We start from the raw sequence: 22,545 nt of genomic DNA on the forward strand, positions 1-22,545 counted from the left end.
TTTCAACTGTAATTCAATCTATATAGTGAGGTCAGAGCCACTGCTGAGTTGGAGCAAAATCAAGTAAACAAAAAGGAGAGAGTGTGTAAGCTTATTCTACACTGCAAAAAGGTCTTTTTGATTTGTCATTTTTGTTATTTGTATTCCAATAACAGTATCCAAAATCATTTAAAACAAGGGACATTTACTTGAGGAGCTACATGAGAATCAAAGAGAATCAAAATCTGCCAGTGCAGTAAGACACAATATATTTATAAAAAAGATACATTCTCTAAAAAAAATGTCTTGTGCAATGTTGCTTCTCTGGTAAATGTCTTATTTTAAGGATGTTTAAATGTTTTACTGGAAACAAGACAGAACACACATTAAGAATGGAATTATTTGCAATTTTAGTTTTTTGTGATAATTTCATAAAGTTTTGAGAATTTATTTTTAACAAAAAATTTATTTATTGTTAGCAAGCACATGTTTAATACAACCTTTAACTCAAGGTACAATATACATGTTCTGTTAACCTGTTGATACGCACCACCTTTTTGAGCACAAACCATGAAAATGACTTAATATATGCTGTTATTTTGTAATGTTAGAGAAGCTGAAGTTTATAGTAATGGAAATATTTTGTGCTGAACATGTTTTTATAATCTGAAAAACAATAATAAATGTGCCAAGACAACCCAGAAATACAATGTCCTCAAAGCCACAAGTCTAAAGAAGTTATGTTTAAAATTTGAAGATGATCTAACATAAAATGAGGTTCCTGCAAGCTTTTTTTTTCTGAAAATTGCTGCTGGTGTACGGAGTAAAATTAAGGCTCCGCATTTCAAGACGACACAAAATCTGACAGGCTCATTTTGTTTATGAGACTCTAATATATAAGATAATATACAGTGATCACGTTTTTATATTGATCAGTCCCATTTTGATATTTTATGTTTTAATTTGTCCTCCTGGCACAAATAACTAAATTGCTGTTTCTGAAGCATTGCTATTGTGAAACAGAGATCGGATATCAATGTTGAACCCTTAGACCTTTGAAAAGATGTATAATTTGTTAACATTATTACATTTATTGAAGGTAAATTATATATGAAATGTATGCAGAGTAACATCACTACCGCGTGCGGGCAATTGCGTGTCAACAGGTTAAGAGATGTTTATTTGTTGTGGCAGTAATCGCCTGATAGTCAATTAATCATTCTTATAATTGTTAGATTAGTCAATTATTCATGTAATTGTTAGTAGCTGCAATAATGGACACTATTCTGGATAAGTACATGTACATCAAGGATTTCTACAAAGTGTGGAAAGTGTCCTGTCAAATCCTGTCTCACGAGCAAGAACAGAGGTTTGTCCTAATGGCTATGTAGTTTATTTGTTCAAATTTCAGGGTTTGAATGAGCATTTGGCTAAAACTAGTTCAGTGAAAAGTCCTTTCCCTCTGGTCATAGATGGAAACATTGAAAGGTGATATACACAATTCACTTGAACTTAAAGCATTGATAAATTGTAACCAATAATATTTCTAGTGAGCTTAAATTAAAAGTTATTTTCACACATTAAATATTATGTTTGATTTTTATTAAAACTTTTTATCTATGAGGCCTTCATTAAACCATATATGCTGTTAATTTATTTTGATAGATGCTTGAAAATGTCCTTGAATCTGTTAAATGAGTTTAAGATGTATGCAAAACCTTTACTAGTAAAATTTCACGTCACAAATGGACTAAAAACCAGCCCAGCACAGGGCAATTGTGACTTTTGGAATAGAAATATTAATAAATTCTGCTTAAATATTAACAGAAGTTTACAAACACAGATTTGTGTTGATACATAAGCTTGTATGCTGATTACATAATTACTTTTTTTTTTTGTTTCCTAAAATTATAATTAATCATTTACTCGCCGATTACATAATTATGCTTATGCTGTTTCAAACTCGTATGACTTTTCTTTCCTCTGTGGAACAAAGCTATTTTGATTGAGATATTATGTAAATATATCAATACAATCCAAAACCTCCAAGCCAGAAGTGATTTTCAATTGTTCTGGAGTGAAAACATTATTTTTAAATGCTGGTAACCGGTTAATTTTATTCCGATCATTTTTTTCATGATTCTAGAGGCCAAAGGGTTTATCAAAGTAAATGTTTTGAACTGCACCACTTAAGTTTGTCTATAAAATAAATTAAACACGTACTTTGATCCTAAAGAAAACTGCTGCATCACACATTTCTTTGCCTAATTGCCCGTTGTGGATGTAGCATTTTGTGAATGAAGGCCTTTTTAACAATTATGTATAATTACTACATATACATGCACTGCTAATCTAGGTACAAGAAAAACATTATTAGAGGTAAAAAGTACATTTCTCAGTTGTTTCCAAGTCTTAACTGAATTATTGTTAGATTTGAAGAATACAGATTTAATGCTGCCGGCTTTTGATAGATGTAGATCTGTAAATAAAATTATATTTAACTGTTAATTAACTGCTTGTTAAGATTTCTATGCTGATAAATCCATCACACAGGAAGAAAATGTATAGCTTATTTTGGTGAGGCAAGTGTCTTTTTTTTGGGCTTGTTTTTCCAGACTAGGTTGCTTGATTGTCTTGGGAGATTTGGCAACACTGCAATTGGTTTTTCACCTACTGAAATCAGTGTTTTTCATCTAAGCTAAGGAGTGCAGAGTACTGTCATTTAAAAAAAAATATATATATATATACTTTTATTTTATAATAACTAATTATACATACAGTGCACAGTGACTATGATGTTTACTTGTAGCGCACATTTAAGCAGGGGAATTTATTTATTGTGTCCTCGTGGCTAGGAAAAATTAGACAAGTTCAAATTTATCGGTTGACAATTACAAATTTGGAATATTGTCTGATTTATTGGCCTTGTCATACTATTGGTCACCCACTAGTTAAAACTGTTAATATTCTCCTGCGCAGTGCATATTCACTTCAATTCACTTTATTATTCACAATAAATTTGCAAAGATTTCAAACAAGCTTCTTTCACGTTGTCATTATGGGGTATTGTTTGTAGAATTTTAAGGAAAATAATGAATTTAATCAATTTTGGAATAAGGCTGTAACATCACAAAATGTGGAAACAGTGAAGCGCTGTGAATACTTTCCGGATGCTCTGTACATGTGCTTACACGATGAGGTGAAATCTAATAAATGTATAACCTGCTTGCTTTGACATCTGAGACATGTATGATATCCATAAAGTAAACGAACACTATATGTTATGATTAATTTTCATATGTACAATGTGTATCGTCATACGATATAATGTATTGTTACACCTCTAGTACTTGATGTATTATTTAATGCAGCAGTGTTTCTCCCAAAAGCATCTGCTTTTGATAAAAATTATACTAAACAATAAAATTATCTAACAAAAATAAATTTCCAAACTGTATAGTTATAGTATTTACAAATGCAAATGGATAAAGAAAATATTTTAAACACTCAGCTGAATGTATTGCAAAAGACAGTGACTAACTGCACCTACACCACCAAGGACTCTGTGTTTGGCTGTATGAAAGCAATGTTTTAATGTTTTTAAGGGGCTTTGTCATGTCTTTTGTCAAAGTATGAAGGAAAATGTTATTCCTCATGACTTGATGACCCCCTTAAATACTGTAATTTATATACGTCATGGTTTCAATTCATTAAAGCCATTTGTTGCACAGATGTTTTTTTGGTTCAAAAGCACTCCACATACTCTCGAAGACTCCCAGTGACCCAAAATGATGTTTTAGTTAGAGCAGAGATGCCCAAACCAGGGCCCGCAAGCCAAAGTTGGCCTGTGTTGATAATACTTGCTGTATTACAAGAGGAATATTTTAAGAAAATAAAATGCCATTGACACTGCTTTTAATTTAGTTAATTTAGCAGATTGCAGAGTAATTTTTTTATTTTATGAAATCATGAAGGCGGAGAACCAGAGCAACTTTTATATTTTAATATAATACAGTTTGATATAATGCAAGGTTTACTTGCAGTCCACAGTCCTCAATCAAGTTAGATTTTTGGCCCTTCGTAGGAAAACGTTTGGGCGCCTCTGTTTTAGAGTCTCTTGTTGAGCTCCTTTGCGCCACTGAAACAAGCATTTAGATATGTGAATAATTCTTTCACTTAAAACCTACTGGAGGTTCAGTCACATCTTTAACTATACTTGACAATCATTAGCCATTCGTTTTTCCCACTGAATTATAGATATTGGCTGCAATTTAAGTAACCATTCAATTTAGTTCCATCACTTTGTTATTTTACCCTAAAAAAAAAAAAAAAAAAAAAGTGCTGTTGAGTTTATAGTGTCAATACACAACCTTCCCCAATTAGCTTTAGCTACATCCCCAGGATTATTGATCATTGATATTATGAAAAATTCTAAAGCCAAAAAGTTGGACAAACTATATTCTGAGGGACACCTCTTTAATTGAGGTTGAATGTGATTATTTGTTTGTAAACTAAATATTGTGTTGAATTAGTGTCTGTACTCTTACAGATGCTGTGTGAGAAATTATATTTCAACAGTGCTCACAAACGTAGACGGCCACCAACAAAAACAAGACTTGACGATTCAATGCTTAGGTCATTGTTGACTGCTTAAAGGTTTACTGAAGTTTTAACTACAAATTAAAACAAACTATGAAAACTTGCAAAGAAAATAAATGATACTTGAAGTGTAAATCAGCCCTCCTTTTTAATACATTTTGTCATTACAGTCATGCAGAACATCTCTCACGCTGACATGCTTTCTATAATTACTACATTATTAATGCGTAATTGAACCATCTAAATGACTATTCCCACTAGGTAAAAATAAAACGGTTTGATTAGCTGATGATTCTAACAGTCTGGTATTAGATTAGACTATTCATTTGAACTGAGGAATTGATGAAAAATGGCTTGATATATGGTCCTTTTCAACTATATCACCTGTATATGGTTTCAAATACAATTGCTGAAGGAGAGATGGTATTTTTGCACCTACTTCTTTTCTGACTGCTGAAATCCATCGCTCTTCACTTTTCCTCTGTTGAAATGTAATATTGGAGATTTTTTATTTTTCTGTAGGAGCTACAGGGAACACTGCAATAACATTTACTATGGTCTCCCATTTTGAAATGTGAAATGACTTGATGCATTGGTGAGAAGATTTAATGCATGATCAGTGTGGTCTTAATTTTGATTTTGTCCACAGAGGCCTCGATATGTTGAGCTGCGTGCCATCATGAATCAAATACCTGATGTCCAAGCAGAGGCTCTGGAGCTGTTTGATCAGAAGACCCTTCAGCCTACTGTCTCAAAAGCTGGAGAGAAGAAGAAGAAAGAGCAGTTTAGGAAACTCATTGCAGGCACTGTGGGGGTATGGTGACTACTTCACTCTTTAAGCAGAATGCATGGCAATGTTTGAAATAGATATGATAAAAGCTTCAAACAGTACTATGCTACACTGTTACAATGTCATTGCATAATCTCATAACATTGCACAGATTCACTCAAAAATCAAGATGCATCTATAGGTCTGCACTTAATTTTTTTCTAAATTTAGGATGACATTTAGAACCAACTGAAACCACGCATATGAAAAAAAAAAAATCACACACAGGCCTATATAAAGTGTGTTTGCTGTTTAAATAGATTTTGAGAATGACACACTTGGCTTTGCTATAACACTTTAATTCTGTTACTCTGATTGTATGACCACTTTAGTTTCTAAAAATAATATTTCTGAAACAATATTTGGACTGACCACATTCAATGGTTTCAGCCCCCAGGAGTGTTTGATGTTTGCATGTGTGGTTTCAGGTGGTTCTAAATTAGTTTTAAATTTTGACAGTCTGATCCAACAATGAGTCAAGAAAGAGAGATGGTACTTTTGGTTAATTCGTCACTAGGGTTGCAGCTGTATACCGGTTTCACGGTATACCACGGTTTGAAAATTTACGGTTGTCATACCATGTACATTTGCTTTGAGAAAAAAATGCAACCAGACGGAGAATCCCATATGCGCGTGCGCATCTCCTTCGTTCCTTGTCTGCCTGTCAGACTCTTCAACTTGCGATACACACACACGCAGCGGAGAAAATGTCAGAGAGAAGCGAGGCAGGGGGTCTGACTTGAGTGAGTGTGTGTGTGAGTTAAAGCAGTCTTTCTCATCTGGTCTATTCGGACTGGGCCGCTATGGTTCTCCCATTGAAGATATTTCGGCGGCCGCCCAAGTGATAGACTATTTAGGACTGCCGAGGCAGATTTAATGATAATCTCGCAAACAGCTAAAGCAGACATGGGCAATTTACGGCCCTTGGGCTGGATCAGGCCCTTCACATGGTTTAATGTGGCCCGCGGCTAATTTATCGTAAACATGTTCGGGGTTGCCAGATAAGAGACGCAACACCCCAACCATGGCATGGCAACCATGCACGCAAGTGCGCTATTTCTGTCTCTCGCTTTCCCCTTTGAGCAAACTTGGCGATCTGTAGTCCTCTGCTCAAGGAAAAGTGTTATACGGATACTCTTTGTCCATTCTTGAGGCTGCTTGTGATGTTTGGTGCTACTAATTTTGCAGGTAAACATTCTCAGTGATTAAATATAAAAGTAGATCTTGGCATCATTGAAAAACTGAGGGGCAATCATTGACATGCGAGCAAAATCAAGCCAGAGACGAATATGTATATGTATTTTTAGAAACGTTGAAGTCCCTTTGCACCTGTATGTTAATCTAACACTTGCAGTAATCATTTATCATAGTCATGCAGCCTGTGTTATTCAGTTGTGTGCTGAAAGTCAAACCATGGAGACCCGCATCATGACCCTTTTAGCATGTAAACGGGTAATGTTTTAGAAAACAAAAATAAAGAAGTAAACTCACCGCTTTGCCCAAACATTAAAAGTTCTATAAATTTCATTTTTTATTTTTATTAAAACAGCCCCTGATGTAGAGAGTGTTGAATTGAATAATAAATCAACAGGGAAGGAGAGATGGTAAAATAAATGTATAAGCTCAGCCTTTTAGTTTTTTAATGCCTGATAGAAAAGTATCTATACCTTTGTAGAGCAATATAATACTTTAGGCAATTGCAGAATAGTCTCACTAGTCACAGACACACTTCAGATAATAACTATTTTTGGGCTTAAAAGATATCAAATCCAAATCAATGCAGAACATTGTATCTCAAATGTAATACAATGTGGCCCCTTTACCAAAATAGTTACAAAATATTAATGATTACACACATCACCTTTACCAATTTGTTTCAGGATTTTACATGAATATATTTAGTAGTTCATTTAACATGCTATGATAACATGTAAACTAACATGCTTTAGTTATATAACATGTTATAGTTACATGCTATTTTTTATCATGTTTATAATTCTGTTTATTATAATTCTGTTAGCTTTCTTATTTTTTGTATTTATTTTAATTTCAAAAGGTTTCAAGTTTCAATTATAATAAAGTGTTCGCTCAAAATTAAATAAAATAAGCCTTCTGTTTTCACTGATAATAGTAATTGTGTAATACCGTGAAACAGTGATATTTTCTGAGACTGTTATCATACCGTGAAAATCTCATACCGTTGCAACCCTATTCATCATGCTGGATGGAAGCTCAAACAAGCGCATTGTGGCATACAGTATTCTGCACAGGTGCTCTGTTATGTACAGCACTTTTTGTAATAGGTGAACCAGGTAGTAATGTCGACTAAAAATGTGCATATTACTTACAGTATATATACTTCATACTGCAAAATCAGCATGAGTTGTGTGCCTTGAATCATAGTTCATACACTGTGTTTACACTTATTACTTCATGAAACAGAATATGGTAAGTGGCCGTTCATTCATTACTGCAGATGGTCCTGATTAAAATTAGTCCAAACACAACATAGCCCAGATAAACTATATATGTGTGGCTGGTACATAATTGGTTGATAACTGTAGAAAATTATCAGCGGTAATTCCACATTATTTTATTTTCACAGTTTATTTGCTCGCTGCAGAGAATCTCCTAACTTCTCGCAGGCAGGCAGGCAGTGTGACAGAAATATTGTGTTTAAAGCCATACTAGCATAACAAAAGGATCGGCTATGAATGTTACTGTGGGGGAATCATTGCCATGTTTTCGCTTATTACTTAATGAAACGTATCGGTTACCTAACGTAACCTCGGTTCTCTCTAGATGAGGGAACGAGTATTGCGTAAGCTAGCTTACGCTACGGGAAAGATTCATCTTTTCTGAGATATTGAAGCCAAAAAATTATCCTTAATTTTTGTATCCATTGTCAACGCAGTGCGGCAGCTGCAGACCTTGAGCGGGCTAGCTAGCGAGCTCATAGGTTGCTCTGTGGCAACTGCTGCAGCCTATAGACGAGCTTGGGCTGAACTCGCATCCAATGAGAGGCGTCCGCGCTCACTGCATCAAAGCCCGCCAAAATGGCCGTGACTAGAGTGCATATAAGCGTAGTTCGTAGGCTGGAACCCTGGTTTTCATTGACTGAAGCGAAAATTCGCTGCGTGGCGCGAAGCACGGCCGGCTACGCAATACTCGTTCCTCATCTAGAGAGAACCGAGGTTACGTTAGGTAACCGATACGTTCTCTTACGAGAGGTTCTCTCAGTATTATGTAAGCTAGCTTACGCTCACGGGAACCCATTGTCAACGCCGTCGCGCCAAGCATCCAATGTATGAGCCCCAGGGAATTAAGGGGGACCTGGGGAGCCCTTATGAGTGGGGAAATAATATTTGGCCGGCAAGAATGCGGGTCATTGATTGTGTAATACATAAGCACATAGTGGGAAGGAAGCGACAGAGCGGCGGTGCCGGTCTGTGTGGAATGTGTCCCATCAGTGCAGCTCACCAGGGGAGCTGTAGCGTATTAAACCGCTAGTAGTTTTTGCCTGCAGAGCGGGCACTTCCATATTGTAAAATCTGACAAAGGTGGAGGGGGAAGTCCATCCCGCTGCCACACATATGTCGTGAATGGAAATCCCGCTGGACCATGCCCACGAGGATGCCATGCCTCTAGTGGAGTGAGCCCTAATGCCCAACGGGCATGGCAGGTCTTTTGACGCGTATGCAGCAGCAATAGCGTCCACTATCCATCTAGATAGTGTCTGTTTCGAGGCGGCGAGACCAGCGGAGCGCGCAGTTTACAAACTCAGTGCTCTGACCGGGCAAAGGAGATTGGCGTCGCGTTCACTATCGGGTGCTGGCAGCGCCGATAGGGAAATGACCTGTGCTCTGAAAGGAGTACCGATCACCTTGGGAACATAGCCGTGTCTAGGCTTTAAAATGACCTTGGAGTCACTTGGTCCAAACGCAAGACACGCAGCGCTGACAGACAGCGCGTGAAGGTCTCCCACACGTTTGACTGATGACAGGGCAGTCAGAAAAACGGTTTTGAGTGAAAGGTATTTCAAATCCACGGATTGAAGTGGTTCGAAAGGGGGCTTTCATAGTTTCGAGAACTATAGAAAGATCCCAGATAGGAACCGATGGGGGCGCTGGGGTTCATCCTTCTAGCTCCCTGAGGAAGCGGATGACCAGCTCGCTTTTACCCCATGACTGGCCGTGCAGGGGTTCAGCTGAACGCCGCAACGGCCGCCACATACACTTTGAGCGTGGATGGGGATTTGCCCTTATCCAGCAGCTCTTGTAGAAATACGAGCAGCGACGACACCCCACATGTCCGCGGGTCCAGGTCTCTGTCGGTGCACCATTTTGAGAACACAGACCATTTTGAGGCATAGAGTCTTCTCGTGGAAGGGGCTCTAGCGTGTATGATGGTGTTTATTACTCCTGGCAGAGCGACGGGTAGTCGTTGATCACCCACGCAGTGCCGCGAGCTTGAGAGAGGAGATCTGCTCTCACTGGGATGGGCCACGCCGCTGTCAGTGACAGCTGCGTAAGCTCCGGGAACCATGTCTGATTCTCCCAACGCGGGGCTATGAGGAGAACCGAGTGACGCGTTTCCCTGATCCTCTGCATTACCTGTGGCAATAGCGAGACGGGAGGGAAGGCGTAAAGCGGGCGTCTGGGCCAGTCCTGGGCCAGCGCGTCCTCGCTCGAGAAAAATATTGGGCAGTGAGAGTTCTCTTTGGACGCTAAAGAGGTCTATCTCTGCTCTGCCGAATAGGTGCCATAACGTCTGGACTGTTTGAGCGTGCAGGGACCATTCCCTGGGGAATATTGTCTCTGGACAGTCTGTCCGGGCCGTCGTTCAGGTGGCCTGGCACGTGCGTCGCCCTCAGCGAGCGCAGGTGGCACTGGGACCAACTCAGTATGCGTTTTGTCAGATGAAAGAGGTTCCTGGATCTGACACCGCCCTGACGGTTTAGCTAGGATACCACAGATCTGTTGTCCGAACGGACCAGGACGTGGTGACACTGAATGACCGGGAGAAAGCGCACGAGCGCGTACTCGACCGCTATCATTTCCAGACAATTTATGTGAAGGAGCTTTTCCTGAACTGACCATAGGCCGAAAACCGGAGAGCCCTCGCAGACCGCGCCCCAACCTGTGTTGGACGCGTCTGTCGAGATGACTTTTCGGCGAGATACAGCTCCCGTTGTCACTCCCCGCTGATACCATTCGGCCACTGTCCAGGGCTGGAGAGCTGATATACAGGTCTGAGTCACCTTGATGGGCTGGCGGCCTGTGGCCCAAGCCCGGCGAGAGGCACGGGTGTTTAGCCAATGCTGAAGCGGGCGCATGTGCAGTAAACCCAGCTGAAGTACTGCTGCGGCTGAGGCCATGTAACCTAGCACTCTCTGGAATTTCTTCAGAGGCGTGAGGCTGTTCATCTGAAAAGATGCAGCTAGTCGCTTAACACGGCGTGCGCGCTGTGTAGATAAGCGAGCCGTCATTGCCACGGAGTCTAGTTCTATTCCCAGGAAGGAAATGGTCTGACTGGGCTGTAGTGAGCTCTTGGTCCAATTGACTGCAAGACCCAAACTGTTCAGATGGCTGAGGAGAACTGCTCTGTGAGACAGAAGCTCCATATGTGACTGAGCCATAATCAGCCAGTCGTCCAAATAGTTCAGAATTCGCAAACCCTGACTCCGCAGGGGTGCGAGCGCCGCATCCATGCACTTCGTGAAAGTACGGGGTGCTAAGGACAGGCCGAACTGAAGGACGGTGTATTGATAAACCTGGCCGTCGAGGCGAATCTCAAGAATGGCCTGTGACGGGATTTATCTGAATCTGAAAGTATGCATCTTTCAGATCGAGAGAAATAAACCAGTCCCCCTGGCGCACATGCGCGAGGAGTTTCCTGATTGTAAGCATTTTGAACGGTCTTTTTGCAAGCACCTTTTTCAAAACCCTGAGATCTAATATGGGTCTGAGGCCGCCGTCTTTCTTGGGAACAAGAAAATAACGGCTGTAAAGCCCCGACTCGCTCAGAGAGGGTGGAACTTTTTCTATGGCCCTTTTGCACAGAAGGCTTGCTATTTCTGAACGAAGCATGCACGCTGCTTTCGTGTTCACAGTGGTTTCGAGCCGCGCTCTGAAGCGAGGGGGGGCGGCGATCGAACTGTAGCAAATAGCCCTGTTGTATTGTGCTTAACACCCACTTGGATATCCTTGGAATAGCTTCCCACGCTTTGAAGCGTAACGCTAGAGGGTGAATGGCCAATTCACTCTGATTGCCGCACACAGAGCGCTGAACAAAATGTGTGAGCGCGTTTAGTGTGTTCATGCATGATTGCTCGCAGACAGCATGAACAGGCTGTTTTGTGAGTGACTTCCCGATTGGAATGAATGGGGAAAGAGTCACTTCTGTTACGTGATGCGCAAGCATAGTCATGGGCACGGGACTTACACAGAGGAATGGTTGCTGGCCGTGTAACAGAGCGGGCAGAGAATGGGCGCGCGCACGCATTTATGGGCGCCTTCATTGACTGACGCTCGAGCGGTTCGTAACCGCTTTATGTGAGCGTGCTCTGGTGGGGACACGAGACATTCAGTGTTTGTGTGCAGAAGTGAACGCTGGATTGTGGGCACATTTTCTACACATAGGGCTGGTCGTGTGACAGAGCGGGCAGAGAATGGGCGCGCGCACGCATTTGTGGGCACCTTCATTGACTCTGACGCTCGAGCGGTTCGTAACCGCTTTATGAGAGCGTGCTCTGATAGGGGCACGGGATGTGTTATGCTTGTGTGTAGGGGCGAACACTGGGTTGTGGGCACTTTTTCTACACATAAGACATGTTTGCTCTTTACAAGATTTATTTGGGTCGCCGTGAAAACGGCGTTTGAGTGCAGGCAAGCGGGCAGTGTCACCGGCTTGTTGGCTGCTAAATTCACTGTAGTAGCCTGAGAGAAGGGGACTGACAGGGGGCAAAGCTTTGACGGTGGTCCGGCCGCGGCGGGACTGAGCCGTCATTTGTTCAACAAAGTTAGGAAGACTTCGGTTGCTCTGGTTTCAGCGTTACCTTAAATCGAGGCCCGCGGGGGGGCGGCGGCTGTCTGAGCGCGATCGAGGGCGGCCGCCCTGTCGACGCTGAGAAGTCTGAGTTTGTTGAACTGGGCGCTGTGAAGAGGCTCGTGCAGGAGGCTGATCGCGTGAGCGGCCTGCAGAGGAGCTAGAGCGACGCGGCAGGAAGAGGTTCATGGCTTGGGTGGCTTTCTGGACTTCTGAGAAGCGGTCAACAATGCCACTCACCGCGGAGCCGAAGAGACCGGTCGGAGAGAGCGGTGCGTTGAGGAACGTGGAGCGCTCTGCTTCTCCCATGTCGGCTAGTGTTAGCCATAAGTGTCTCTCGGTCACAGTCAGCGAGGCCATGCACTTCCCTAGAGCTTGGGCTGCAGCTTTGGTAGCGCGAAGGGCGAGGTCTGTCGCGCCGTAGATCAGTAACAGCCTCTGGGTGCCTGCCTTTCTCATCCCACTCCGAAGAAGGTCTGCTTGTAGGATCTGTAAAACGGCCATTGAGTGCAGAGCAGATGCGGCTTGGCCGGCGGCGGAATAGGCGCGGCCAACATAGGCGGAAGTCGCTCTGCAGGCCTTAGAAGGGAGCACAGGCTTGGAACGCCATCTCGCGGAGGGCGGACAAAGGTGTGCTGCTACCGAGTCCTCGACCGGGGGGATGGAGGAGTAGTCTGTCTCAGTGGCGCCGTCCACCGACGCGAGAGAGGTGGAGACGTGGGAACGGGTCCTGGCTGAAAAAGGAGCGTTCCACGACTTTGCAAGCTCCGTATGTAATTCCGGCAGGAAGGGAGCGGCCCGGCCGCGGGTGTAGAGCGGCGATGGCTTTGAAGAAAGCAGCCGTCGAGTCTGTTGGGTGCCTGCTCAGGGGCGGTGACCACTCGAGCCCGAGGCGGTCGACGGCCTGTGTGAGGAGGCGTGTTAACTCCCTTCGACCCGGCGCGGGTCCTGCTGGATTCCTGGGCCGAGGAGGAGGCTTGGGAGCCTGACCACTCCTCGCTGTCCGAAGCCATGATGGAACAGCGGCCCTTATCCTCCGCCTCGTCATCCGAGATGGCAGCAGTGCGGCCGCCGGCGGCAACTGCGCGTCCGGGGCGGGAGGGTGAAAGCGATGCTCGAGGGAGAGGCTCCGGCGAGCAGTCGCTTCAACCACAGTTTCCGGCAGCCTTTGTGAGCGGCGCTTCTTCCTACGCGGCTGAAGGTAAGGCGGCGCGCGGTTTCTGCTTTGAGCGCTCGAATCGAGCCCGCAGGGTCGACATCTGTAGCTCCTCGCAGAAATCGCATCCGCCCTCAGTGAGGGCGAGCTCTGCGTGCCCCAGTCCCAGGCAGAGCGCCAGATGATGTGGCGGTCTCCTGTGCTGAGAAGGGCGCGACATGAGGCGCAAGTGGAGCGAGGCATCTTGAAAAAGACGCTCGTACTCTTTTGTGAATAGTTCGTGAGAACTAGCTTGCTGAATAAAAGGATACGTCGTCGGATGGCGTAGCTCGCAGGATGGCTGAAGGTGGCTGAGACGGCCGGCTTCTAGCGCTGTCCACGCTTGCTTGATGCCCCTCGAACGGCGACGCGGCTTCCAGGTCAGCGATGCGAAGAGCTTCGCTGAAGAGATGAAAATCAGGGTTCCAGCCTACGAACTACGCTTATATGCACTCTAGTCACGCCCATTTTGGCGGGCTTTGATGCAGTGAGCGCGCGGACGCCTCTCATTGGATGCGAGTTCGCCCAAGCTCGTTTATAGGCTGCATCAGTTGCCACAGAGCAACCTATGAGCTCGCTAGCTAGCCCGCTCAAGGTCTGCAGCTGCCGCACTGCATTGACAATGGATACAAAAATTAAGGATAATTTTTTGGCTTCAATATCTCAGAAAAGATGAATCTTTCCCATAGCGTAAGCTAGCTTACGCAATACGAGAGAACCTCTCGTAAGAGAACAAACAGTATATGTTAAATGGCCTATCGCTACTTACGGCAGATGATCCAGATTTAAATAGTTTTAACCTATTATTATAATTATTTTGATCACTTTTAATAAATTGGCCTATAAAATAGAACTGTGTCAGCTGAGCACTATAACAAGCATCTGAATGAGACCTACCAGGCACTTCAGTGGGGGTGGCTCTAGTGGTTCGAGTCCCTGCCCTCTTGCTGAGGTGTCCCTCCAAGGTATTTGGGGTGTGCAAATGCCATCCAAAATGAAAAGTTGTGTACCCAAATTAAATGGAGAAAAAAGAAACATTGATATTATGCTGAAACATTGATGCTTCGATTACAGAATTAATAATCGGTTGTATTGGGGGAGGCTGGGTAGCTCAGCGAGGATTGACGGTGACTACCACCCCTGAAGTCACAAGCTCAAATCCATGGTGTGCTGAGTGTCTCCAGCCAGGTCTCCTAACCAACCAAATTGGCCCGGTTACTAGGGAGGGTAGTCACATGGGGTAATCTCCTCATGGTCTCGATAAGCGGCTCTTGCTTTCAATGGTGTGCGTGGTGAGTTGTGCATTGATCACGGAGGGTAGCATGTGTCTCCGCATGTGGTGTCTCCATGATGTCATGCACAACGAGCCACGTGATAAGATGAGTGGATTGGCAGTTTCCGAAGCTGAGGCAACTGAGATTTGTCCTCCGCCACCCGGATTGAAGTGAGAACCACGTCACCACGAGGACCTACTAAGTAGTGGGAATTGGGCATTCCAAAGAGAAAAGGTCTTATCATTAAAAAAAAGTAATATTGACCATAATAATACCAAATGTGTTAGAGGCCGTCTCATATCACACGCGCACTCTTGCAATAGACGCGGGACACATGACTGAGGTTTAGTTTGGATTTCTGCCTCATTGTTCATAATTACCCTTATCTATATTAGCAAAATAAATTAATCATCAAGGCATAATCTACTATCACGTTATTTATTTAATCCGTTCAATGATGACTTTAAGACAAAGACATCACTGCTTTATTTTTTGTTACAGCATGATTTTCTGTAAAGCTGCTATGAAACGATGTGTGTTGTGAAAAGTGCTACACATTCCAGGCTCAATACAAGTTAAAGGGGTCATGACATGAGGAATAAAATTGTCCTTGATCTTTTGATACATCTTGGATCAAATGATATTTTTGATCATTTGACATAAGAGGTCATTGTACTATAAAAATATACTATTTAAGTTTCAGAACTGAAAACTTCCCCTTAATAGAAAACGAGCATTTAATTAAACCAAGCTGTACAAACGGGCTGTTTGGAATTTGTGGAAATTGTAACATAACAAGGACCAAATACCTTTGCATAGGACTGCCTCTTCAAGACATCAACACCTATTTTTCATCATTGCACCCATGGCCCCACCCACTGGTGCTCAGTCACAGCCAATCACACAGGTGAAGAGGAGAGAGGGTCTGTCATACGAGATTCATCCAAAGGAGACACAGGGTACCTTCATCTGCCTTTCTGGATTTAAATGTTTGTCTATATAAACCTGCAGCTGCCCCCGTGACCCGACTTCGGATAAGCGGTTGAAGATGGATGGATGGATATTATGAATGTTTTGGTAAAAAAAAAACTATGCTAACATTTTAAGTGGACCTCAGGGAAGATTTATTTCGACTTATCCCTCATTTAAAAAAAAAAAAGCAAAAACCAAATGGAAGTGAATGTGGCCAATTTTATAAAGCACTTACATTAATCTCATGTATTTCAGCTGTAAATTTGTTTAAATTGTAATTTGTACAGCTACAGATTACAGTAACTTCTCCGGTTAGCTTGATAGAAAGGCTTTGCAATGGCGGAATAGGGGTAAGAATTTCCTGTTCAATACAGAACCAGGGAGGGGCTCTCTCAGGTGGAAGCAAACAATGAGCCAAATGTCTAGGACCAAATGCATAATAAAAAAATTTAATCTTGGGTAGGCCTAGCCCGCCTTTGTCAATCGGCCTATGCAACTTATTGAAATGTAATATGGGTGTTTACCATTCCAAATGAAGGACTTTGCCATGCTATCAAATTGCTTGAAATAAGAAAGGGGGACATCGATAGGGAGAAACTGTAGCAGGTAGTTGAATTTTGGAATACAATTAATTTAAATAACATTAACCTTCCCAATCATAGATAAATGCAATAAAGCACACCTGCCCACATCGCGGGAAAACCTTTTTATTAAAGGGTCAAAATTAACTCTTAACTAAATCACCCAAATTTGCCTGGAATAAAATACCCAACTATGTAATGCCCTGTTTGGCTGAAAAGCCATTAGCCACTGATAGAGCCAAAGCATTGGATTTAGACCAAATAACTCTGTATCCTGAGAACTCAGAAAAGGAATTAATTATTCTGTGGAGGAGAGGCATAGATCTAGTAGGGTTGGAGATTAATTATAAAATATAATCTGCGTAAAGCAAAGTCTTATGCACCACACCTCCTGCCACCACGCTCTGGAAAATCCTCCTCCTTATCTGCTGCTGATGGCTCCAAGGCAAAACAGAACAATAATGAGGAAAGAGTGCAACCCTGACGGGTGCCCCTATCCAGGGTAAAATATTAATCAATTTGTTTGTACCGCCGCTACCGGGTGTCTATAAAGTAACTTAATCCAACCAATAAAAGTATTCCCAAACCTGTACATTTCCAAAATCTTAAAGATAATCCCATTCTACCATATCAAACACCTTTTCAGCATCAAGTGATATGGCAGTGATCGGAGTCTGATCATTCGCAACTGACCACATGATATTGATGAAATGCCTAATGTTATCAGAAGAGCTATGGCCCCGAATAAACCCCACCTGAGCTATATGTATAAGAGATGTCATAACCTTAATCTGTTAGCCAAATTTTTGACAATTTGAATGTCTAGCTGGATCAGGAAATTTGGATAACTTTTACACACTCCTTTTGTATCCTTTTTTTTTTTTTTTTTTCTCCCAGTTTGGCATGCCCAATTCCCAGTGTGTTTAAGTCCTCTTGGTCGTGTAGTGATTCGCCTAAATCCGGGTTGAGGAGGATGAATCCCAGCTGCCTCCACGTCTGAGACAATCATCTCACGCATTTTATCACGTGGCTTGTTGAGCGCGTTGCCACGAAGACATAATGCATATTGAGGGTTCACGCCATCCACGCTCAACTCACCACGCACCCCACAGAGAGCGAGAACCACTTTATGGCGACCACGAGGAGGTTACCGCATGTGCCTCTACCCTCCCTAGCAACAGGGCCAACTTGGTTTGCTTCGGAGACCTGACTGGAGTCACTCAGCACACCCTGGGATTCAAACTAGCGAACACCAGGGGTAGTAGCCAGCGTCTTTTACCACTGATCTACCCAGGCTCCCTGGATTTTTGTCCTTTTTAAGAATTAGACTGATCTGGGCTTGCATGTGAAAACCATCCTGATCACTTATTCATACAAAATATACTAATTTAACTTTTGTAAGACACGTTTAGTGTTAGAAAGGTCATATGCGAGGAGGCATGAATGATCATGAATATTGATTGTAATTCACACCTGAGACAACAAATACCCCTCCCCTGGTCTTATCAATGAGGAATGTGACAGATTGAATGTGAGGAGACTTGATCAAAATCAAGTTTTAAGTTAAAAGAAGTAATTTAAACAGTTTTCTATTTGAATATTTTGTAAAATGCAATTTGTGATCAAAGCTGAATTTTCAGCATCATTACTGCAGTCTTCAGTGTCACATGATACTTCAGAAATCATTATAAGATGGTGATTTTCTAATATGGGCATATTTAAAGTGCATTTTACTCACACCTGAACCCATATTTGCAAGCACAAGCTTTGTTGATGATAATGAGGCAGCATAAACACTAGATAAAATATAATCTAAACATACATATTATTTTTATATCATATTATATATCATATTTATATCATACAGCATAGAATTTTAACACCTGCTTTAGCCGAAACAGCATTTAAATGTAACTAAAACTTGCTTATTAGGACATATTTCAAATGTCAATACTCTGAATCCTGGCTGGGAAGTCTGAAAACAGTCCCACTAGTAAAATATTTACATGTTAAAATAGCATGTCAACTAATTAAAACTAAATTTAGTTTTAAATTTAAATTTAAATTTAAACTTGTCCGAAATTGTATCCTCGGCTGGATCAAATCTCTCTTCAAAATACAAACATTCATCGGAGTCCCACTCTTTTTCTGAGGAAAATTTTAACTTTTCCTTAATATCCAGGAGTTTTCTCACTTTAGAGCCAGTAAAAACTGTACATCACTTTGTTTCATACAGATTACATTGCAGGAGAATATTTGTTTTAAATTTGAATAGTTTTATTTAAACAATTATATAATTTGTGTAATTTATATAATTTAATTCCATTTTTTCTGTTTTCTGTTATGTTTATTTAATTTGTGAATGGAATCAATAAAAATTGTTAATAAAAAATACATTAAAATAAACACAGCTTACCACCCACCCCTACCAACAGTCATTTTGAATAAAAGTTTTTTTGGAAAGAGACCTTGCATTGACCAGGCACATCATCACAGATGTTGAGCCCAAAGTCTGACACTGGTGTAAAGAGGTACCAAGTGTATCTGCCAGGCTTCTGTGTCCCAGGGAGCATAGGTTGTTCAAATGTACTCCTCTATCATGATTCTGTGATCTGGCCAGAACAATTGTCAGTGTTGTCACTGGCAGAACCGAGAAGACAGACAACAGGTAAGAACACCTAGAAGCCATGACCATCCTAACACTGTCCTCCACAAAGTTCTCAGGCTTTACAGACTAAGGTGCTGGCTCATTTGGCTTGTTTCCCATGTCTCCTGCTGCGTTTATTTCTCTGAAGCGCGCACCCAACCAAGTGGCACACTCTTGCTGGTATTGGTGTCAAGAAATCCAGGCGAAAACATCACTCGCCTCCAGGATTCCGATCACATTGTTCCACAACAGACGCTCTAATATTAAGCAGCGTTTGGCGATCATAAACCAGGTTGGAACAAACTATGTGCGTGAAAAAACACGGGCAACACGAGAGTGGACAGGACCATTAGCACTGGTAAGGAGGCGAGTCACTATGCCACCACGAGAGCGCATTTTGTAATTGGGCATTCCAAATTAGGGAGAAAAGGGGAGGGTGGAAAACAATTGTGAAATGTCAGGATAATAGTAGAGAGGATGGTTTATTTCAGCTTTTATTTCTTTCATCACATTCCCATTGGATAAGAAGTTTACATACACTTTGTTAGTATTTGGTAGCATTGCCTTTACTTTAACTTGGGTCAAACATTTTGGGTAGCCTTCCACAAGCTTCTCACATTAAGTTGCTGGAAAAAGCAAGGCGCAGCGCAACAAATAGAGCAGAATGCAGGTGTCTCGATGCATGTTAACAGCTGAAGTTAAATGCCACGTCTTATAAAAATGCAGCGCTCCCCTTTATCCAGCGCTGTTTGTTCTATGTGTGTATAAATATTTTGGTAATCTTAATGAGTGAGAAACCACTCCGAATTTTTCAGTGAGAGAGCGGTCCAAATAAAATGTACTGAATAATGAATATATTCAGTCCAATTTGCAAGCTCGTTTGGCCAATTCACTGAAAAGAACTGACTCATATTCATTTGCTAATTGGGGATCGCTAGTTCTTTTAAACAGCCAACAGAAAGACCGGACATGTTATCATTATTACTAAATATTCTGAGAGAAAATGTTTCTCAGGTCAGTCAGAACGCTTATGGTTTGCACAGTGCATACAGCCGTACCGCTTGCAGGCACCACTGGCAGTGCAAACTATACTGGGCATACAGTGCCGGTAAGTAACAAATGTAATACTAATGTTTAATTTGCATGTGTTTGTTTGATATATATTTTATATAGTCAGACATTTTTAGTGCATAATAACCTATGGTCATACTCCCAATGTGGAGCATATCGTACCTACTCACCAAAGAAATGCTTAATACCTCATGAAGATTTGTCTGGATTGCTATTAGTGGATTTTGTAAATCACATGCTTGTTTTTTATTCTCTAAAAGTAACTAATTATATCATTACTTTGTGTAGAAAGATTCATGGGATGATGTAAAAAATCTAATGGTATTAAGGTGTAATTTTCTAAATTATTGGGTCATTTTAAGATTTATTCTCAAATTATATATGTTATTTTATGTTTGAAAAAATGTAGCAAAATAAAGTAATTTTTTATAATGCCAAGATTAATCAGATATGCATTTGAATTAGACATTGGTTGCTTTTTTGTTCTAAACAATACCTGCTTAAATATAATGTGTGTGAAAAAGTACTCTTTCTGCAGATGTTATTTATTACAATCAACAATGATTATTAATTTACAGTTTATTTATTGGCGCCTTTCCAGTACTTTATTTCTGCTATCACTGTTCTGTATGCCTAATGCACTTTGTAAACCCTGATTTTTAAAAAGTACTTAACAAATACAACATATTAATGTTAAACAAATTTGTAAGCTTATTGTTGTGCTGCATGTAAGCAAATAGAGGTTCAGGCTCAGAAATGTTGGTGTGCTGCATTCTCTTACTTGCCTTTCACATGTAACCTATCAAGCAGATTGATGGTTGAATGAAAGAGGAAGTCAAAATTTAGAGATTTATTATCACATTTATGTGAACTTTATATGATGCTGTGTAAATGTAGCCGATTCTTTTATTAATAGTATTGTTATTGTACTGATATTTACAATGGAATATGAATTACTTTACCTGGAATTCCTTTACCTGGACAGCAACATTGGCTCGACCAAAGCTGTGAATTTAGGACAGGATTGTTTGTTCAACCAATGAACGTATGAAGGAGAGTGTATTCTTAAAACTTTTTTTTTTTCTATCCAGTTACATCAGTTTAAATTTTTTTATTTATTTGTTTTTGTTTCAATTAAGGACTGTGTTTGAACCAATGTTGGTCATGTTATGGTCTAGTGAGCAACATTTATGATCACACTTTTTACTATTTTGTCTGTGTTTGTGCTGACAGAAACCCATCGGACAACAGTTTAAGAAAGAAGTACACATTCGAAACCTTCCATCTCTGTTTAAGAAGCTGAAGCCTACACAAGATATTCTGGAGGACGCTGATAAAGCAGGTCTCATTGGTCTGTTCACTCCAGAGCGTGAAGACCGCTAACGGAACCACTGCTTCACAATGGAACTTATTTAGATGAAACATTAAAAATGTCATGCCAAAATAAATTAAATTGACAAAAAAAATTGACTCTCCCTCACAGCCTTGCTTTAAACACAAAATATTTCATATTGCGTTTACCCTGATTAAGGTCTGTACCCCCACTATATATAGAGATAGATAGATAGATATTGCTGTATCTGGTCTTAGTTTTTGTAGGGTATGGTTGAATTATTATTAAATAGAAGACAAGGGCATGTTTATAGTTACTTTGACGGGTACAAATTTTCTCATTTTTATTATTGTTTTAGGGAACACATCATGTCATTGTCTAAATAAAGTGGAAAAACTTGCTGTTTCCTTTTAGAGAAACACCTAATTGTTTTCAGCACTACATTCCATGGTTTTTCTTTTATTTTAAACTAAAAATTAAAGGCAAAGCCAACACTAGTTGCCAGCAGTGTGTTTGTACAGATTATGTAAAAATTGATGTGATTTATATTTGGCTTTTTTTTTTTTTTAAATAAAGGTATACTTGTCAGTTTTCAGTGATCGTTTGTACACTTTTTCAAAATGCTTGGAAGAATGGTCTCTAGCTGACAGGCTCCGATAGCTGCCAGGTCTGCATATTTTAACTTCAATAAAGTAACTACAGCAATCCATGTTTATTCAGTACAGTGACTAGACAATGAAACAAGAAACAGAAACCGGTATCCTCAAGATATTTCAAGCTGGTATTTATCAAACCACTTGTCAAGAAACCATTTTGATCCATTAAATTGATTAATTATAGAAAAGCTGGTTCACATAATCATGAGTTTGTATAGATTATTGTGCTGCACAACTGGACATATCCTACAGTCTCAGTGAAAACATGCAGGGTTTTAGGTGTGATGCAACTGCACATAAAGACAAGCTCCTTATTCGCAAAAACAAATTTTCATTTATTTATTTTATTTGTCATTTTGTCA

At 41.0% G+C, this 22,545-nt stretch overlaps 1 protein-coding gene across 2 annotated transcripts in view; it reads left to right on the forward strand.

Annotated features, from left to right (window-relative positions):
* The window catches only part of LOC127617818 (exportin-5), an 84,338-nt gene extending 61,793 nt beyond the window's left edge, over nt 1-22,545 (forward strand). Inside the window, exons 32-33 of one of the 2 annotated variants that reach the window (XM_052089913.1) lie at nt 5,228-5,392; nt 21,428-22,545. In XM_052089913.1, the coding sequence (XP_051945873.1) occupies nt 5,228-5,392; nt 21,428-21,577 (315 nt within the window). In that variant the 3' untranslated portion in view covers nt 21,578-22,545. The remainder of the gene's footprint in view (nt 1-5,227; nt 5,393-21,427) is intronic. The other variant, XM_052089912.1, reaches the window with a different exon arrangement.

This window comes from Xyrauchen texanus, chromosome 24 (assembly GCF_025860055.1).
Source record: "Xyrauchen texanus isolate HMW12.3.18 chromosome 24, RBS_HiC_50CHRs, whole genome shotgun sequence".
Taxonomy (NCBI): domain Eukaryota; kingdom Metazoa; phylum Chordata; class Actinopteri; order Cypriniformes; family Catostomidae; genus Xyrauchen; species Xyrauchen texanus.